Source organism: Ornithorhynchus anatinus, chromosome 1 (assembly GCF_004115215.2).
Source record: "Ornithorhynchus anatinus isolate Pmale09 chromosome 1, mOrnAna1.pri.v4, whole genome shotgun sequence".
NCBI classification, from domain to species: Eukaryota; Metazoa; Chordata; class Mammalia; order Monotremata; family Ornithorhynchidae; genus Ornithorhynchus; species Ornithorhynchus anatinus.
Window position 1 is genome coordinate 20,947,514 of NC_041728.1, and position 21,625 is coordinate 20,969,138.

At 43.6% G+C, this 21,625-nt stretch overlaps 1 protein-coding gene across 2 annotated transcripts in view; it reads right to left on the minus strand.

The window, feature by feature from the left end:
• RASGRF2 (Ras protein specific guanine nucleotide releasing factor 2) overlaps positions 1-21,625 on the minus strand; it is a 176,654-nt gene that overhangs the window by 15,079 nt on the left and 139,950 nt on the right. For both annotated transcript variants that reach the window (XM_001509960.4, XM_007656761.3), the window contains exons 19-21: positions 8,533-8,645; positions 2,503-2,563; positions 139-242 (exon numbers count right to left, since the gene is read on the minus strand). In XM_001509960.4, the coding sequence (XP_001510010.2) occupies positions 139-242; positions 2,503-2,563; positions 8,533-8,645 (278 nt within the window). The remainder of the gene's footprint in view (positions 1-138; positions 243-2,502; positions 2,564-8,532; positions 8,646-21,625) is intronic.

Sequence of the window (21,625 nt, forward strand, 5' to 3'; positions counted from 1 at the left end):
ATCTCTGCTCTCGAAATGCCCTTCTTCAAGCCCTGAAACGCTCAAGGCAGCTGATCAACCTGGACACTAAGGGTGACGCCGTATAAAACAACTTACAGGAAGACAGCTGGGAGACCTGTGCTTTGAGGAAACACTTACTCGTAGGGGATACTTCGGAAAACGATGTGGTCTAACAGGGTTATCTGCTCTGCGAGTTCCATAGCTGATAAGGTTTCAAAGCACTCTGCCTTCACACAGTCTGACTGCAGAAACAAAGGAGAGAGCACTTAAGCAAAGGTGAAATGACATCAAAATACACTTGTTCCAAAGTCTAGGTGTATCTATCTTCATTTTCCTGAAAGGGGAAAAAATACCATAACTTCTAGGATTATGACCATTATACAGGAAGCAGGCAAAGAGATGAAAACCTTCAACACCAACAGCTGCTGCTCCACAGCTAAACTTGCTGCAAGGAGAAGCAGCATGGCCTACTGAAGGACTGGGAGTCAGGAGTCTTGGGTTTTTAATCCTGGCTCCACCTCTTATTTGCTATGGGACTGGACAAGTCACTTAACTTCTCTTTGTCCCAGTTTCCATATCTGTAAAATGGGGATTAACATCTGTTCTCCCTCCTAGACTCTGGGCTCCGTGTGGGGCAGGGATCATGTCTCATCTGACTGTACTCTATCCCAACACTCAGCACAGTGTTTGGCATAGAGTAATAATAATTAATAATAACAATTATGCTATTTGTTAAGCGTTTACTATGTGCCAAGCACTGTTCTACGTGCAGGGGTAGATACACGTTAATCATGTAGGACACAGCCCCTGTCCCTCACGGTGCTCAGTCTCAATCCCCATTTTACAGTTCAGAGGAAGGTTTCGACCCCTCGACCCCTGGATTATGGGCCCCGCACGCTTCTGCTGCGCCACTCTGTTCTCTTGTAGTAAGCCCTTAATGAGTACCCGCAATTGTTAAGGGAAAAACTCTTCTGGGTCTTATACCTCTAAGGGTCCCAGACCTAGCCTGGAAATTCTTGGTGGGCGCAGGTAGATGAACTGTGCCTCGCAGAAGATAAAGAACGTCCATCCTCAAACTCCTCCATCCTACTCTTGAGTTTGCAGCAAGACACAACCACCCAAACGTCTCATCCATCACACTGGCTCGTGGGAGTAAAATCTCACCACTGGTAGCCACATTGGCAAGTTAGTTAAACCCCTCATCTCTCACCCCTGAGCACTTCTGCTTCCATCTCAGATGGGGGTATTTTGAGAATGTGGACATCAAATTCACTCTCCCCATCTTAAGAGGCTTCAATCAGTCATATTTATTGAGCACTTACTGTGTGCAGAGCACTGTAATAATAGACATTTGGGAGAGTACAATAACAGACACATTCCCTGCCCACAACGAACTTACTAAAACCCTATCTCCTCCAGGAAGCCTTCCCTGACTAACCTCTCATCTCCTCACCCTATTCACCCTCCTGTGTCACTTATGCACTTGGGTCTTTACCCCTAAGGACTTGCTTACCCCACCCCAAACCTCACAGCACTCATGGACCTACCCTTATACTCTGTCGCTTCCCCTACTTGAAATTTATTTTAATATCAGTCTCACTCAGTAGACTGTAAACTCTATGGCTGTGGAGATGGAATATGAGGTATTAATTTACAAACAAAAACTGATGCAAGGACAGAAGAAAAAGCAGTTTATATGCCATTTCATAATGGTGTACTGGAGACTGTAAGTTTAGCAGGAAACTATAGATGTAAGATTGGGCAGGGATTGTCTCTATCTGTTGCCTAATTGCACATTCCAAGTGCTTAGTACAGTGCTCTGCACATAGTAAGTGCTCAATAAATACTATTGAATGAATGTAGCCACAAGACTTCAGCACCGTACAGACATATTTAGCTGGAAAACGAGCATAACAAAGGCACATAATATTTCAGAAGGCCGTCTACTTCATATTACAAGCTATGTCCAAACTTTTGCCATCCCAAGTTGCATACAGGACGTCGTGACTTTATGGCAAATATATTGCTTAGCTATATCTCAACTTGAAAAGAATGGAATTGTTTATTCTTATTCTGTTTCTTGCCTTGGGAAAGTCAAAGAAAAAATATCTAGAATAAGACTTCTCTAAGGAGTCTACTAGGATGTGTTAAACATTCAGTGCCAGTTTAGCAACGTACTTTCATTGACTGTTCACTTTATATGAAGCTTCAGGTGTATTTAGCATTAACAACCAGCAGTGCTAGTAGAAAATCAATCAAGTTAAATGAAGAAGCTTTCATTGCAGTGTGCCAGTTAACTAGCTAAACTGTGCTGAAGCTAATCAGATTGTAAACGCTTCGAGGGCAGGGCTCATAAGGGCTCTGCACACAGTAAACATAATAAATACCTTGATTAATTCATCAGAACCTGGGAAAAAATTGCAAAGGATTTGCCTATTAGAAATTCACCATCAATTAACAACTGCAGTGCAGGGGGAGAATGGGTACTTGGGTTGAACTCACCGCTTGAATCAAATCTTCTATTTTAAGATGGGCATCATCTTGTTCATCTTGAGAAAGAGCCCTGAAAAAGACACCACAATGCCAGAGATCAACATAAGATCCATCAGAGAGGACAGCAGTGGGACGGTTTTAAATATGCAGGAATCACACTAGAAACAAACGTCAAGGCTGCAACCAAGAAGTGATGTTTACAGTCTTTCTTCATAATTCCACTTTTTCACCCTCCAATGTGTATCTTGTGAAGAGAGGTGAGATTTCTTCTGAATGCCTGATGAGAATCAAATCTACCTTATAAATTCATCCTCCACCTGAGTGTTCGGGCACTTGAGATACAGAAACCAACAAAATAGTTTTGTTCAGCAAGAGAGTGTTCATTTTGCACCACTTGAGATGGTCAGGGCCTGTGTGTATTGGTGAATAAGGTAAGTTTGTTCTTTTAGTTATGAGATTTGTGCTGTCGAGCCTTGGTGAACAAGAAGTCAGAATCCAATTTCTCCCTTGCCCAGATGGTGAGCTGAAAAAAATTAGCTAAGAAAGATGCAACTCTGTCCAGACAGTCCAAAGACCTTAGCTGGCTCAACTGGTGAAGATCAGGTTCCTCTCCTACCTTCCTTCCTTCTGGCAGTATTTTGGCACTCTGTGCTAATGCTCATTCGTTGGCAGATCGGGTCGTTTGGTGCAGTATTTTGGCACTCTGTGCCAACACTCATTTGTTGGCAGAACAGGTCATTTGATGCTCTGGAGGCATCCCTGCTCATTTGTCTCCCAGGGAAATGGGATGTGTCTTGGTTTTCTTGTTTTGAATTGTCAAATTAGAGTTGTTTCCGAAGGAATTTTCCTTTCAGAACTGCTGCCAAGGTGGAAAGTTCCTCAAAAGCACTGCTACCAGTAGAAAGCGTGGCAGAAATCTCCGGGAGCAAGGCCTGGGAACCAAGCTTCACACAGCCTGGGATAAGTCCAGCTAGTGGTACCTGCCCTGGCATTTCAGGTTTGGGAAGCTGGGGGAGAGCTGCCCAGCCCTTGACCTGGGAACGCCGGCCAAGGATAAAGGTTGGTGGTTATTGCAAAGAGCTTTTTCCTGTCCCAAAAGAACAGAAAGATGAAATCTAAACACACGGAAAGAAAGGGCTAAATTCAGTTCTCTCTCGGTCAATCACTGAAACTCTCCATTTGACCTCAGCTCTCTTGGAGAGTACAAGATTATGCCATTTCCAAGGTAACCGAGACCCAAGGAATTACAGATCATAATCAACACCTTGGATGTCACCTGGGACAAACTGGGTATTTGCTGAGTTTGACAGGGCCTGAAACCCACCTTTCCCTCCAGCTGAAATGCCCTTGTCCACCGCAAAATACTTATGTCCACGCCTTTCTGGAGGCCCAGGGTCTGGAAAAACTTTGTTTTGGAGAGACAGTCAAAGGGAAACACCCACTGCCCAACATACTCCTGGACACAGAGAGCAGCTGCTACACTGAGACCAGCTGGACCTGTGGAGTGTGCCGGACTTGGGCAAGCCTATCTTCTTCATAAGTACCATCCCAGATCTCTTACTGCCTTTAGTTCCCAAATCTGCAGCCATAATGGAGTTCCTAGAGTTGAAAGGTCAGAATACTTTCTTGGATTTTTGCCTTAGGGCCACACAAAAAATAGTACTCTCAGGACTGTTCTTTGTAAACCAGGAAATATTATGGATTCGAGTCAGCAGAAGCTTCTGAAAACAGAATTACAAAGTGAACCAGGAAAACCTTTTTCTTTTAAATCAAGATAAACTGTTATGTAGAGGCTGTTGAGTTTTTATTACCCAAAATGGGTTGGAAATGTTTGTGATAAAGAGGGATTCTGAACCAAGGCCTTAATTTTCCAAGAGGAGAATTCCACATCCCATGTATACTTTGATGACCAAAGTGAGTCAGGCCTGCCAGCAAAGTCTACAGGGCCGGGGGAGGGAGGCCTGGTTGAAACCTGAGCTTCAAACCTGACCAAACAACACACCTGTCCCTGAGTGATAAAGATGCTAAATCAAAGTGGGCAAGGGGAGGGGCAGCAGCCAGTAGATGCTCAATTGATACTACTGATTGGGTGAGCAGGTTAGGGAGAGCTCAGTCATATCCTCTCTGGTTTCGATCTTCATGACCAAAATGAACCCACACATGGTTTACTGGTTCTGCTCAAAGATTTCCTCTGAGGCTAGGCTCGAAGAAGATCCAGAAAAACATTCTGGCCCCATTTTCTCAGTCACTTGTGACAAGACAGGTTAGGCTTTAGGGTCTGATCAGATCAGCTGCCCAGTCTAATCTGTATCTCTCCAAGACTCCAACAACACTGTAATTTAGGGGGTTATGGCTCATTCTCCTGCTCCAAAATAATAATAATAATAGTGGTATTTAATAATAATAATAGAATGTATTAAATGTTTACAGTGTGCCAACAACTGTTGTAAGCGCTGGGGTAGATACAAGGTAATCAGGTTGTTCCATGTGGAGCTCACAGACTTAACTTCTCTGCACCTCAGTTACCTCATCTGTAAATGGGGATTAAGTGACTTGCCCAAAGTCTCACAGCAATAAGTGGCAGAGCAGGGATTAGAACCCACAACCTCTGACTCCCAAGCTCCTGCTCTTTCCACTAAGCCACACTGTTTCTCTAGCACTTTGTTAAGCTCTTACTGGGTGACAAGCAAATCCAGCTGGACACAGTCCCTATCTCATTCATTCAATCATTATTTACTGAGCGCTTAATGTGTGCAGAGCACTGTACTAAGTGCTTGGAAAGTACAATTCAGCAATAGAGAGAGACAATCCCTGCCCTCACTGGACTTACAGTCTTCCAGATGAGGGAACTGAGGCCCAGAGAATTCAAGTGACTTGCCCAAGGTCACATAGCAGACAAGTGGCAATGTGGGAACCCAAGAACTCCTGACTCTCAGGTTCGTGCTCTATCCACGACGTCACACTGTTTCTCAAAAGTCTGACGATTCAGTCAGAATGCAACTCTGAATGAGGGCATGGCCTGTAACTAGAATTCTAGACTGTGTCCAACCTGATTAGCTTGTACCTACTCCAGTGCTTACTACAATATCTGGCATATAATAAGCGCTTTAAAATAGCACAGTTTTACTGTCTCTCCTTTGCCAGGACACTTCAACCCCCAGTTTTTAAAGTTATTGCTAGGGCAGGCTCTCTATATCAGGGCCAACAGAACTTAGAAAATCAGAGTTCATTCCCAATCTATACTAGAGGAAGTTGCTGGGGAAATGACAAGCCATGGCTAGTGCCCAGAGGGGCTGCCCCATCCCTCTGCTTAGGCAAGACTGATCACAGGAACTCTGTGAATGGGTGACCCCTTTGTTATGTGGTTCCCATGGAAGCTCTCCCTCCCACTGGTTTAGGTGGAAAATAATTTGATTGGCATGGGAAATAGATCTCCTAAAAGAGCTAAGAATTCGTGGGGTCTGACTCATGTACCTAGGGCCTAAGCAATCTCCCTTGAGGTCAATTTGGCACCAAGTCCTAGGATTGATTTACTTACTCCGTGTCCCCTCTGGCTTCTGCAAAAATCAAGCTCATCATTTATTAACTTTCTATCAGCTGCACTTTATGCCTACTAGCATGCATTCACGTATTAAATGGTTGAACAGTTTTAAAACATTTAAATGCCTCAAAACATTTAATGTCTTAAATGGCTCAACTAAAGCCAAAAAAGAGTTTAGTCAATAAATTTGGGCTTGGCTGGACCGGCAGAGGGAAGAAATTCATTAGTTCAGGGGTTCCTCCTAACTTAACTTACTCCAGCTTCTGGCATCTGGAATTTGGAAACCACTGGGTGAGCTCCTGGCAGTAACTCTGGGTTGCCATTCTGAGAAGCTGCATCCACCCACCTTTCCAGACTTGCCGGCGTGGGAGACAGAGCTTCAGTGGGCTGTGATGTTGCAGTGTTGATGGGGGGGGCGGGGGGCGGCTGGTGGGGACACAGGGATGGGGAGGATGAAACTGCATCTTTCTTCTAGCACAACTTAAGGTACATTTATGGATTCCATAGAACAGACAAAAATTCTACTCCCCCAGTTATTATGTAAGGCTTCCCACGTTGCAAAGGCGAATGCAACATGGGAAGATCTTTGGCTCCATAACTATACTTCCCTAGTGTGTTTAGGCTCATTTTTATGAGTTCCTGTGCTTGGAGAGAAATGTTAAAATAACTTCAACTCCTTTACTTACAGATAGTGCATATTCTAAGTGTTTCAAGATGCAAAAGTTACTACATCAGTAGTCGAACTTTCCCGTTCTTGGCTTAGCCCAGTGGTTTTATGAAGTCTCTCCAAGCCATCTTGGGATTGGGGAATTATGCATTTTAAACATTTATTCCTCCTCAAACTTCCCTTGGTGTGTGACGATTGGGCAGATTTATACCTGAGTCCTCACTGGGCTCCATGACTTAGAGATCCATGTGGGAGGTTTATAGTCCCTTATTTCTGTTAAAAACTTATTTTCTTACAAAGGCAAGTCTTAAGTATGCCTACACCAGTTCCCATTCTCTGAATGCAAAACATGGTTTCATGGGTAAGACAGTTTTTTATTATCCATCATGAGTTATTTTGAAGTTGCTATATTTCAGTAAGATCTTAGCCCTGTATTTTTAATCCAGTTCCTGAATTGCTCAGCTTATTAGGAAAAGTTTCTTTTTTATCATGTTGCTCTTTAAGAACAAACAATCCTTTGTATACCAAAAACATCTCCTCTGATTTACACTGAATTCTTCAATAATTATTAAACCAATCTGTTTTCCTTCTTGGACACATTCTATGAAGATCACAGGGGCTTTACTTATTACTGAACTCCCAAACCACTTATCTTTGCTGGACAATATGTTCAAAGTATAAGTTTTTCTGTAGAAAACTATTTTCTCTAAGTTGATTAAATAATTTAAGACAGATCCGCTTAGGTTGAAATCATTTACTGTCTTCTTCCGAAGTCCTTGAATTGACCTGTTTAATATTTATTTTCAGTGTTACTAAATAAGTCACTTGTGTGAAGTTAAAATTAGGGTACTGCCATCTTCTAGGCTTCAATGTTTTCTTTTTTGAAAGGGTTTCTACTAATGGTGAATCTACCTATCTATCCCGCCTATTTATCAGGGTCTTTGCCAATAAGGAAACTTTCCATTATCGCTACCCTGGATTGACAAATAAATGCTTGAAGCAGAAATCTGTCTACCACTCAAAGTCAACCCAGGAGTATGACAAGCTCTGTACCAACTCTGCCTCACATTCCTCTGAGCTTTAATAAGGGGCAGAGACATGGCCTCCCTTGCTATAGCCACAGTCTCTGACCATGGAGTCTGGTGGACCAAACTACTATGGGGCATCCTGGCCACTAGCCTGATCAATGCTCCCATGCCTACTGTGTTTGGTGCCACCCAGGTATTGTACCTAAAGAGTCCACATACCCTGAGACCCTGGGCCCACAGTACCCTGCTGTGCCCAGAGTCTCTGTCCACCTGCGAAGGACAGAGGGGAATTCATCCCCCCCCAGTAAATCACTGCCCCAGGCCTGGGGGCAAGAGTCCTTTTGTCCCTGTACCACGAGGACAGAATTCTGCTCTCTGGGCTCTGCTCTGAGAGGGTGGCCAGGGCGAGGCAGAGAAGCTCCACAGAAAGGCCCTGCCAGGAACGCAGAAGCACGGAGAGAGACCAACAGGCACCCATGCCACTCCAAGACTTCATTGCCCCAAGCTATTTTTAGCTCTTCAGTTGGAAATCCATTATTTACTTTTGGAAAGTTGCAGATTCTCCTTCTCTGAAGACACATATCGTAATTAGTGAATTAACTAACACCTCAAAAACAGATTAAATCCTTATCTTTCTGGGATGACTAAAGTGGCTGTCCTGAAGACGGGATGGAACGAGATGGGTTCTCCAGATCCCTTGATTCCAGGGTACTTCTCTTAGCCTTACTTGCACAACCCAATTTACATAAAGCCAGGTCCAGATTAGGGTCCCTCAAGTTATAGGAGTTCAGAAAAACCCTCACCTCAGGATATTGGCCGTGGCTTTCCTCTCTTGGGGTAGGAGGTCAGGGTCTCGTAAAACTTCTTCCAATAAATTTAGGACATTCATCTTCAGTTCACTATTTAGCTCAAAATCCTACAAAAAAAAAAATTTTTTTTTTATTCTTCTTCATTTGGGAATTTGAAGGGAAAAGCTCCTGAAATAGAAATGGCCACCTCAGGCAGTGAGATGGGGGTTTTAAGGGTTTAATTTAAGGGGATTCTATGAAATGATTCCTGATTCTATCATCAGCAGTATCATTTGACAGAAGAAACCAAATCTTTTAGGAATGGCTTTACTGAACTCTTTATCTTCCCTCCCAAACCCTGTCCTCTCCCTGACTTTCCCGTCAGGGAGGACGGCACTACCATCCTTCCCGTCTCACAAGCCCGCAACCTTGGTGTCATCCTTGCCTCTGCTCTCTCATTCATCCCACACCTCCAATCCGTCACCACAATCTGCTGGTCTCACCCTCACAACATTGCCAAGATCCTCCCTTTCCTCTCCATCCAAACTGCTACCTTACTGGTACAATCTCTCATAATATCCCGACTGGATTATTGCATCAGCCTCTTCTCTGATCTCCCATCCTCCTGTCTCTTCCCACTTCAGTCTATACTTCACTCCGCTGACCGGATTATCTTTCTACAGAAACACTCTGGGCATGTCACACCCCTCCTCAAAAATCTACAGTGGGTTGCCTATCAACCTTCACATGAATCAAACACTCCTCACTCTTGGCTTCAAAGCTCTCCATCACCTTGCCCCTTCCTACCTCACCTCCCTTATCTCCTACAGCCCACCCCTTGGGAGTCAGAGGTCATGGGTTCGAATCCCAGCTCCGCCACTTGCTAGCCATGTGACTTTGGGCAAGTCACTTAACTTCTCTGGGCCTCAGTTACCTCATTTGTAAAATGGGAGTTAAGACTGTGAGCCCCATGTGGGACAACCTGATCACCTTGTATCCCCCCAGCGCTTAGAACAGTGCTTTCCACATAGTAAGCGCTTAACATACCACCATTATTATTATTGTTATTCCACTACTTCCTTCCCCTCCCGTTTGCACCACTCATGCACTTGGATCTGAACACTTGATATTCACTCCACCCTCAGCCCCACAGCACTTAGATATATCTCTATAATTAATTTTAATGTCTGCCTCCCTCTCTAGACTAAGGTCCTCGCGGGAATTAAACATGTCTACCAACTCTGTTATACTGTACTCTCCCAAGATGTTAATACAGTGCTCTGTTTAGAGTAAGTGCTCAGTAAATACCATTGATTGATTCAACTGATTTTTTTTCCTGGAATAGGAAGGAGTTGGCTCATTCTAAATCCCTCTTATGGGCTAAGGGAAACTATTTTGAAACTTTATTATTTTTAACTATTCATACAATCATATTTATTGAGCACTTACTGTGTGCAAAGCACTATACTAAGCACTTGGGAGAGTACAATTAAATAAACAGACATTTCCTGCCCACGATGAGCTTATTTTAAATGATTTTTTAAAATGATTTCAGAACTGGTTGTTGGTGGAAAAATTAGCTTTCCTATTTTTCTCAGAGAAGGCCCCACTTCTTCAGTCTGCCAAATTAATCTGTTCTGCAAATTGCAGACCAGTGCAAACACTTAAATAGAGAAATTAGCCACCTTTGCTCCATTTACCTTAAACCTGGTTTTGGAGATGGTTTACTCGAGAGCTGTGCGATGAAGACTAAATGCTCTTATGTATTTTGCCATCCACTATCTGTTTCCTTGGAAACACTGGCAGCAACCGACTATAAGGGCTAGAGTTGTTAGAAACTCTTGAAAATTTCATCTATAATTACCATGTGTATGTGCTGCAGATGCTAGGCTCTCCCAACGGCGTCAACTAGAGCCTATTCAAACAGCTTTACCCCCAGGCTTTACATATATATATAGTATGTGGGGATGGGCAGTTAGCTGGCGTGGTAACTTCTTAAGGGTCTTCCCCTCTCAGGGTATAATAATTTCACAGATGCCTCGGCCAATGTGCAACTCCTTAATGCTTACTTAACATGCATCACTAACACAACTGACTAACATAATGGACAAGGTCATGTGTTTTCGATGACAAGGATCAACTTGGTTATCGTCAACGTCGTGGTTAACTTAAGGGGCTGACTCTACCATAGCAGTAGAGAACTTGCACTTTTCTGAGAGACTGCAGATGACTCTTACCCTACAGTCTTTGGAAAATTCACTTGAGGCAGCACTTGAAAGAACTGTCTGTGACCAAATTAAAAAAAAAATCTGAATATCACTTTGCGTATACAAAATTATTTCAGTTGGCAATTATTAGTAGTAGTACTAATAATAATGGCATTTGTTAAGTGCTTACTACGTACCAGGCACCGGGGTGGATACAAGCAAATCAGGTTAGACACAATCCCTGTCCCATGTGGGGTTCACAGTCTCAATGTCCATTTTACAAATGAGGTAGATACAGAGAAGTACAATAACTTGCCCAAGGTCACAAAGCAGACAAGTGGTGGAGCTGGGATTAGAATCCATGACCTTCTGACTCCCAGGCCCCTGCTCTATCTACTACACAATTATGCTCTTCAGTTTAGGTGGTCATGTGTTTTACATAAGGTGGTTCCCGATCAGGAATTGGGAATGTGGCACACTCTGATAGAAAAATGTAGAAACGGAACAGGACTGCAGGAGACCGAAGCCCTTGGTTTTCCTTTTAATAATAATAATAATGTTGGTATTTGTTAAGTGCTTACTATGTGCAGAGCACTGTTCTAAGCACTGGGGTAGATACAGGGTAATCAGGTTGTCCCACACGAGGCTCACAGTCTGAATCCCTATTTTACAGATGAGGTAACTGAGGTACAGAGAAGAAGTGACTTGCCCACAGTCACACAGCTGACAAGCGGCAGAGCCTGGATTCACACCCATGACCTTTGACTCCCAAGCCCAGGTCCCTTCCACTGAGCCACGCTGCTTTTAATATTTGGACCATCTTACAGGAGGCATAATTGAGAGAACTGAATGTTCTACAGGTTCGGCTCTAAATATATTAGGCTGCCACAATCTATTCACTACTTTCATTAAAAATAATCGTCCTGACGGCAGTATGAAATCTGCCTTGTTTTATTCAGGGAGTTGAATATGTATGTTTCATTCTCACAGCCTTTCAACTATGGACTGAAACACTCCTACTTTACACCGGTTAGTTTTGTATTTTTGCGAATTTGTGTACCACGACCACGAGGAAGCAACCAACCTATGTAGCCTGGTTTTCCAGTGATTATAATCATTTCTTTTAAGCCCAGGTTTGATGATACCGGGAGTTATTACAGTCAGATCCCAGCTCTTCCTATGGTTTATGCCAGAGTGGGGTTTCCACAAGATGGCGCTCCTAGGACAGCCGGAAAGACAATATTCAGCACTCAACTGTTTCAACAGCAAACCCTTCTGCTACCCACCATAGGCCTCCTGGGGAAAAATTAAATCCGACTTGCCAGACGTTTGCCCTAGAAGATTATATCAGAAATTGTGCAACTTGGATGTGTGGCTCAGGAGTTTTCGTTTCATCCATCTTTGAAAGTCTGATTTGAGAAGCGGGTGGGGTGGGGAGGAAGAAGGTAGTTTTCATGTTAAAGGAAGGACATTCTCCATTGAGTTTAAGAAGTGAAACAACATCCTTACTGGGAAACTGCTGGCTTGAAACCAGGGTGGAAGGATGTATGACTTAAACGTTCAAGGTGACGGGGACTGAACCCTGATCTTGAAAAAGATAAAGGAGCGTGGCTCAGTGGAAAGAGCCTAGGCTTGGGAGTCAGAGGTCATGGGTTCTAATCCCGGCTCTGCCACTTGTCAGCTGTGTGACTTCGGGCAAGTCACTTAACTTCTCTGTGCCTCAGTTACCTCAGCTGTAAAATGGGGATGAAGACTGTGAGCCCCACAAGGGACAACCTGATCACCTTGTATCCCTCCAGGTGCTTAGAACAGTGCTTGGCACATAGTAAGCGCTTAAATACCATTATTATTATTATTAAGGAAATGAGGTAGCTATAAAGTAACAAGAAAAAAAGGCTAAGAAAACACACTACAGTATTGCCCAAAACATGTGTGTAGATCTGCAAGAAACCAAAGACACCTGAAAAGCTAGAAGTCTTTATTACACAGCAGCAAACATTACTTAAATACCCAGGGAAATAATCTGGAGGGCTGAAATATGGGTTAGAGGGCCCAGAACAGGAAGGAATGTTGACCTGTGAACAAAGGACTCTACCATTGCTCTTTTACCCAAAAAATGAAGACCATAAGTAAGAAGAAAGCTTCCAAATGCCACTGAAAATGGAAAAGAACACTGCAATGACATGATAGGGTTTGCACTTCTGAATCGCAACATCACCCCCTTTCTCCAAAAGTCAAAGTTTAAGACTAACCCACAGAGGCAGGCAAACAACACTGCATACCCCAGAATATCCAACTAATTCCTGGGGGGTTCACAGCACAACTTCCAGGTGGAAGGTCCAGGAGGAAAGCACTTAGAGCTGAAAGACTGTGAACCCTGTGTGGAACAGGACCGTGTCCAACCTGATGAACTTTTATCTACCCCAGCTCTTAGAACAGTGTTTGACCTATTGTAAGCGCTTAATGAATACCCGAATAATAAAGACTCCATGGAAGGTAAGATTTGAAGCGACCTTGATGAATTAGAAAAAAGTCCGAGCAATTTATTTAGGGACAGTAAACCACACAAACAGGGAATGAAGGAAAGACTGTGTAGGTTCAGAAACAGCCAGAAAATATCAAGCAGGAGCCAGCTTGCCAAAAATGGAATAACAATTATGAATAATGAATTATAATAATTACGGTACTTGTTAAAGCGCTTTCTATGTGCCAAGCACTGTTCTAAAGTGCTGGGGTGGATAAGTTTTAATCAGGTTAGACCAAGTCCCTGTCCCACATGGGGTTCACACTCTTACCCCCATTTTACAGGTGAGGTACCTGAGGTCCAGATTAGTTGAGTGATTTGCCCAAAGTCACAGAGCAGACATGTGGCAGAGCCATGATTAGAACCCAGGTCCCTGTGACTCCCAGGCCCATGCTCTATCTACTAAACTGACACATTTCAGCACTGTAGTAAATGGCTTTCAAACTGCCAATGACCTTAGTGGAGGAATAAACCAATGTGTGCCCTGTAAGAGTGGGGAAATCATTCCTCCACATTGGTCAGACCCTTTTTAGAGTGCTGCTTCCTGTTTCGGCCAGCACATTTCAGAAGGGATCCAGAGGACCTGGAGACAGTCCAGAGAAAAGTGACAAAAACAAATACAGAGATGGGAAACAGAAATTATGAGGAAAGAATAATGGAACCATGGTTATTTAACATGGAGAAGAAAAGGGTGTTGAGAGGGGGATTTTTACACGGTCTACAAGTATTTGAAAGGGTCTGGTGTTGTGACTGTAGGGAAGAGGAAATTATGTTAAAATGAAATCATGAGAAAATCGGGCTGGACCAAAAGAAAAATCACTGACAAAGACCCCTCCCCTGTGCATCCTTAAAGAAAGAATGGATGGGGGCCATTCACACTCCAAGAGTCAGAAGCCTGGGCAGAGAGACCTCCCTAAAGTGAATCAATCAATGGTATTTACTGAGCCCTTACTGGATGCACAGCACAGACCTAAGCACTTAAAAGAGTACAACAGTGTACATGTACAAGATCCTTGCCCTAAAGTAACTTACAATCTAGCAGAGTGGTACTCATCACACTCTCTGCCTTAAATGTGTCTTCATATTCTATTGTTTCTTCTGACCTGTAATTTATTTACTTAATGTCTGATATGCTGGCTAGATGGTAAGTTGCTTAAGGTGGTAAGTTTCCACACTCTCTACTGTACTTTTCCAAGCACTTACTACAGCATCAACATTGAGCTCAACAAATACTACTGACTGTTTGATCTATCATTCTTTGGCTTTTACGAGCCCCAAAACGTTGCAATTTCAGATCCAACCGAAAGGAATAAAAGTAAAATAGTCAAAAAATGAATTTTGAAAAAGTGAACTTGAAAAAACTCAGAGAAACTGCAGGGAGGCTCCTAAGGGAAGGAAGTGAAGTCTCTGAGGCAAAATAGCTCAGGAGAACTGGATGTTCTTTAAGAAAACTAAATGCAAGGGGGAAAACAATACAGGAGGAGAGAGAGGAAGAAAGGTTATAAGAAAAGGGCTCTGTTGTTAAACCAAAAGCAAAACAAACACTTGAGTCTCAGACAGGAGTGCCACAAAAAGTAGGAAGCTAGGCCAAATTACGGCTGGAGAGTACAAGGGTTCGGCAAGAATTGAGAGTGATAACATCAGTATTAATGAAACAAAAATTCACATACAGCTTGAAAGAAAAATTATTAATAGTAGAAAACTGTTTTCACACACTTGAGAAACAAGGGTAGGACTTTGGGTACTGCGGTTCTTTGCCAGGAAAGAGAAAGCTCAATTACATATGACCCTGAAACAAAGGTGATGTCAATGTTCTTCCTTTCCTTATTTCAAATCAAAAAAGTTACATCAGTCAATCGATCGATGGTATTTATTGAGCGCTTGGTATGTGCAGAGCACTGAACTAAGCACTTGGGGGAGTTCAGAACAACAGAGTTAGCAGACATGTTCCCTGTCCACAAGGAGCTCACAGTCTAGAGTTAAGATGATTAGATAAGCAGAACACATATCCCTTATATAGCAGAAAGGGGGAAACTGGACTAAAAGAGAAAAGAGGTTGATCAAGCAAGAGGGAAAAAAACAATAGACACTGTGCTAGGGCATACAGTATTAAATGATGCACTTTACATATGAATAATTGAACAAGCACTCTAATCTTCACTCGTAGTTACTGAGCAGCTACTCTGTGCAAAGCACCATACTAGGTTCTTGGGAATATACAATAAAAGCAGAATACACAGACTCTAGAATCTTTTCATTATAACATCCCTATAATCCTCTAGACTGAAAGCTTTTTGTGGGCAGGGAAAGTACGTACCAATTCTGTTGTACTGTACTCTCCCAAACGCTTAGTACAGTGCTTTGCACACAGTAAGTGCTCAATAAGTACCACTGATGATATAATCCTAAACTGTCATCAGCAGTCACGTTTATTGAGCCCAACTTCAAAGGATGCATAATGTGGCTCCTAGCTATCCGGTACTACCAAGGAGAGATGAGAAAGTACAGAACATTTACATTTATTCATCTTTGTTCTCCTTGAGGTCCCAGGTGGAAGGGACAGCTGTTTGTTGGGGTAGGAGGGGAGAGCAAAGGATAAGGAAGGGAGGGGGATCTACTTTGCCTTTTCTTTTATTCAGGGTAGGAAGGACTTGATGTACTCCTAGAAACAGGGAAGTAGCTAAGCAGAAGTGGAGTAGGAGGCTGTACCAGACTGGGGAGAGTGATTGGGAAAAGACGTGGATCTGGGAGGAGGAGGAGGTGCATTAAAACAGAAATAACTGTGAAGAGACCAACAGCAACAAAATGACACCCCCTTAGTTAACATGGAGAGGAAAATCCAATCTGAAAAGTGTTTCAAATTCATCCCTGGTGAATTGACATGTGGAGAACTGTCTGGTGTTAGGGCCCCAGGTGAAAACAACTGCATCATTCAGAAATCAGGATGCTTCCTAGCCATTGGCAGCTCAACCACTGAGTAAATCAAAAATCAGTTTGCAGTACTGTACTTTCCCAAGTGCTTACTACAGTGCTCTGCACACAGTAAGAACTTAATACAACCGAATGAATGAATAAAAATGGGAATATTCCACATAAAAATGTTTGACTTCTCAAAGGCTGGTTAATTGGCTATTTGAGGACAAAGACTGTACAGTCAGAGATCAAAGATCAAAAAAATTCACAATTAATCAATGGTACTTATTGAGTGTTCACTGAGTGCAGACCATGTACTAAGCACTTAGGAGAATACAATACTGCCAAGTTGGTAGATGAGTTCCCTGCCCTCAACAAGTTTACAGAGATGAGAGGGTCTGTTTTAAAAGCTTATTTTCCCATGTCTGGCTTGGTCAACTAAATCTCGACATCTCAAATCGCATTCTGTTTCGGGGCAGATCTGCCACTGTACAGCCTCAGGAGAATGGGAAAAGTCAATCAATCATTATTTATTGGGTGCTTACTGTGTGCAGAGGACAGTACTACATACTTGGGAAAGTACATTAAGAGTTGGTGGACCCGTTCCTTGCCTGCAGTGAGCTTACAGTCTAGAGACGAGCTTTTAGTTTAGTCTACAAAAATCGAGTCCATGAAAGCAGGTTGGCTAATTCACGAGGAAGAGAAGGCAGACATTTTGTGATTGCTATAAACGCACTGCACTCTAGGAATTACTCTGGTCCAGTCCCGCAGAAGCTGAACAAGATAATGGCTCAAGGAGGTGCCTTCACAGAGGTGACGGCGCAGGTGACTCATGGGCTGGAAGGGATGGCAGAACCCTCAATCCATCTTTTCTCCCCCCTCTATCCCCATCTCCCCCATCACTTTCACCCTCTGATTAAAGCAATCCTGACCAGGGGATGAAGGAGGAGGCAACATGGACATAAAAGAAGCTCGTTGTGGGCAGGGAATGTGTCAACTTGTCGTCATATTGTACTCTCCCAAGTGCTTACTACAGTGCTCTGCACACAGCAAGTGCTCAATAAATACGATTAAATGAATAAAAGCAGCAGGATATAAGAGGACACTCAGAGTTCCACGGAGAACCATGAGACTCCCCCCCCACTGCCTAAATAAAGGTTCTCTTAGAAAGTCACGGTATTCAAGCCAGCATCAATAGCTGTTCAGAAATTTGGGACTGGAAACATATAAGAGTTCTGGTCCTAACGGCTAGATCTGTTGACTTTCTTCGAGAACAACCAATAGGGCGCCCCTCACCTGATTGTTGGTTCTTCCTGATGTCACCCAACCCCAACCTCACAGCACTTATGTACAGCATCCTTATCTTCTGCCACTTCCCCTTCTTTAATGTATTATAATGTCCATCTCCCCCACTACACTAAAAGCTCCTTAAGGGCAGGGATCCTGTCCACCGACTCTGTTGTATTGCACTCTCCCAAGTGCTTAGTCCCGAGCTCCGCACACAGTATTCAATAAATACCACTGATTGATTGATTCGGAGAAGGCTGAAGAGACTGTTTGCATCTCTAAAAAGCTGAGTAACCAAGAATAGCATTGCTTCAAGGAACATCTATACTTCAAAGAAGTGTTGAAACCTATTGAAGTAATAAGCCCATGTAAATAAGCGTTGGCCCACCGTCCCAGGACTTACAGGAAATCAGGGCACACCTAAAAGAAATCTGCTTTCAGAATAAAGGAAATGATATATAGCAGACCTAAAGGGTATGAAATATATTCCATTTCTTTTCTATTTCTGGGTTTTAATCTCAGCTATGTAACTGGCCTGCTGTGTGACCATGGGCAAGTTACTTAAGTTCTCTGTGCCTGAATTTCTTCATCTGGAAAACAGAGATATCTCTTTCTCCCTACCACTTAGAAACTGAGAGCACCCAATGTGGGACGAGGATGGTGCCTAACCTAAAAATAATAATTTTGGTATTTGTTAAGCACTTATGTACTAAGTGCTGGGTGGATAGAAGCAAATTGGGCTGGACATACTTCCTGCCTGACATGGGGCTCACAGTCTCAATCCCCATTTTACAGTTAAGGTAACTGAAGCACAGAGAAGTGACTTGCCCAAGGACACACAGCAGACAAGTGGCAGAGCCGGGATTAGACCCAGGTTCTTCTGACTCCCGAGCCCGTGCTCTATCAACTAGACCACGCCGCTGACCTGAATGGAATCTACCCCAGTACTTGGTATGATGCTAGGCACAGAGTGAGCACTTAATAAATGTCATTACTGTCATTACTATTACTTTGGGGGTACCCGAGCCCAAAGCACTATCGTGGAGTGTATCTGTTGGAGACAGAACCTTGTGAAACGGAGTAGAGTTACTGCTGATATTCAGAGAGGGGGGGCCTGTCCAGGAGGTTCCCCCCAACCCCCACCAGAGGCACTTTAGAGGGTGGCTATCTGACAGTTCTTGCAGCCAAGAGGCACACGCCTGCTCCCAGACTAACCCCTGCCTCCAGCCCCTGACCCCCGAGCCTGCTCCGCCGGGCTCCTGCTGTACAGTCAAGCTCCCTCTGCCTCTCTTTTTATAAGCCTTCTGGTTTGGGATTGGCCGCCTGCCACTAGCCCACAACGGCTTACCCTCCTGCTCCCTCAGCAGTGGCTCCCAGTGAACTCATTTCGGAAACCAGCGTTATGCAAACTGGGCTAATGTCCCTAGCGGACACCTCAGTCCAGTTCTGGAAGGACGGCCGAGGAGGGACCTGGCAGAAAGTGACCTCAGAAATGGAAACGAAGGTGGATACGGCTAGGAAGGGGAGGGGTGGGAGCAAAGGCAGATGTTTTAGACAGAGAGCAATTTTGCAGGCCTAATGCTTTCAGAAAATTATTTTTAAGGCTGAAGTAATAAATGTCTAATGTGTCATAATCAGAATCCCCTTTAGGGGCAGGCATTTCAAAATCACAGCCAATTTTCAACTTCTTAGGCAAGTGCACAGACATTACTTGACAGGTCTGCTCTGGGACCCTGGTCCTGCCACGTGATGTGGGGGAGGAGCCGTTCGCAGCAGCCTTTGTCCCACTGGGAAGCGTTTTAGCCTACTCCTGGCTCATATTCAAACAAAGTCGGGGTTTGAAGGGATTCTAGGGAAAATATTAGTCCTGGAAAATGTGCCAGAGTTTACTAATTCTGGGAGCACTGAGACAGTATGGTCTAGAGAGAGTCAGGATACACGGCTTCTCGTCCCAGCTCTGCTACTACTTTGCTGTGTGACCTCCGGCAAGTCGGTTAAAGTCTCTAAGTCTCAGTTACCACATACTGATAATATATTTGATACATCTATTACATATATTATATATGGTGGTATATATTATTATGTATTATAAAAAGGGATAATATAATTGTTCTCCCTTCCTCTTGGATTGTGAGTGGAACAGGGATTGTGTCCAATAAGTAGTCATGCCAACACCTAATTAGGATTGTGCTTTTGCACCTAGTCAGCATTTAATACTGCAATTATTACTATTATTGTCGACTTGAATTTGAAATGCCTTTTGTTGACAAGCATGATGTAATGAAAAGATCTGGGTCTTCTCCACTGGCCTGCTATGTCACTTTAGGGCAAGTCACGGAGAAGCAGCGTGGCTTAGTGGATAGAGCATAGGCCTGGGAGTCCAAAGGACCCGGGTTCTAATCCCAGCTCTGCCACTTGTCTGCTGTGTGACCTTGGGCAAGTCATTTCACCTGACTGTGCCTCAGTTACCTCATCTGTAGAATGGGAATTAAGACTGTTAGCCCCATGTGGGATAGGGACTGTGTCCAACCTGATTATCTTATACCTACCCCAGTGCTTAGTACAGTGCTTGGCACACAGTAAGCATTTAACAAATGTCATACAAAAAGAATCAATTGCATCAGCTGTATTCCAAGGACCTGAAAAAAAATTCATTTTCCTGTTTTAAGGAAATGCCTTCCAGCATCTCCCAGTTTTGTTGGGGCCCACTAAAAATGGGGAGTGAAGATTTGCCTTCGATAAAGCTCGCACCTCTCCTGCAGTCCCTGCCGTGGAAGATGTCTAAGAGAGAAGAAAGGGCTCTGAAAACTCTTGCTCCCCAGTGGAAGTGGATAGATTCCATTTCAGGAAATGCAGAATGGGGCAGGAGGGGGTGAAAGAGGGGATAGAGCCTGGATAAGAAACTCTGGGAAGAAGGTCGGTGGCAGTTCAAAGGCTGAGATTGTGCCTTAGAACAAGGCTGGGGATGATACAAGAATCTGGGAATAAATGTCAGAGTGAGCTGGGCTGGGGGCAGGTCTCTTGAGCAACAGTCACCACGTACCCCCATACTGAGTCATATAATGAGTTCTCACTATGCGCTTTGAAGAGATGGCTGAGAGGGAATGAGGGCATATTCTTTCAGCAACCCTTGTCCAAAGAAACAGTTGTGTGCAAGCATGTAGTGTCTGTTATGGTGCACATAATGAAATGTGACTTTCCCTCAATCCTGGTTCATCAGGAATGTCACCCCCAGATTGTAAGAAACCGGGATTTGGTAACCTCCCATCCCAGGCATGCTGACCCTGAAAATTGGAATTTCAAATTTTGAAGGAAGTGTGAGAAGTACAACACACACAATTTCAGCTGAATGATGAAATGTAAAACTATGACTACACTGTACCTGTCTAAACATCACCAGCATGCCATTAGTTGTCCCAGAACTACAAACAATGTCTCAAAACAAACACTGAAAGAGATGGAAGGCATGCCTCTACATTGAAGCAACATGTCATTGTGATGTATGCACATTCTCAAACAAGCCATGTCGCCACACTCACATAGACCTAATCTGTGGTCAGCACTTACACCAAATATTCTAGGAGCCAATACCCCGTCGTCCCTTCTGAGGGACTAAAAACCAAGGGGTCCAGTCTGCGGGTGGACTATCTCCTCCGGGCCACCAAGGGAGCAGAGGATCACTCCTCACAGACAACTCTCATATCTTGCTTTGAACCAGAAAAGATCCTGGGCCTAGGCTTCATGTGTATGTGCCAACTTCCCACCCGCCCTGTCTTGTGACCAATAAAATCAAGCAGGAGGAGAGGGGAAAGTCACAGCGCACAGCTGAAGTAGAGCAGCTAAGGACACACAACTCCGAATTTCATTACCTTTTTTTGACAGTGTAAAATGTCACCTCCAAAGGAGCAAAAAGCTTTGTATTTCTATTTATAAATCCAATATGCCATTTTGTAAAGAAAAGGACCGGCACAAAAATAATATCTGCAAAGGTCATTTCTACAATTAAAGCCCCCTAGTTTACCCTTTGTTTGCAAGTACCATCTCGGGGTTTTGTGAGAACTTATGATTATGACATACACTCTGTTCTGCCACAATGCATTTTGGCCAATACAGGTGCTTTCACCCAGCATTTTGGCTGGAAAGCTATTTGGGAACATCCCAAGGCTGTTGAGAGCTG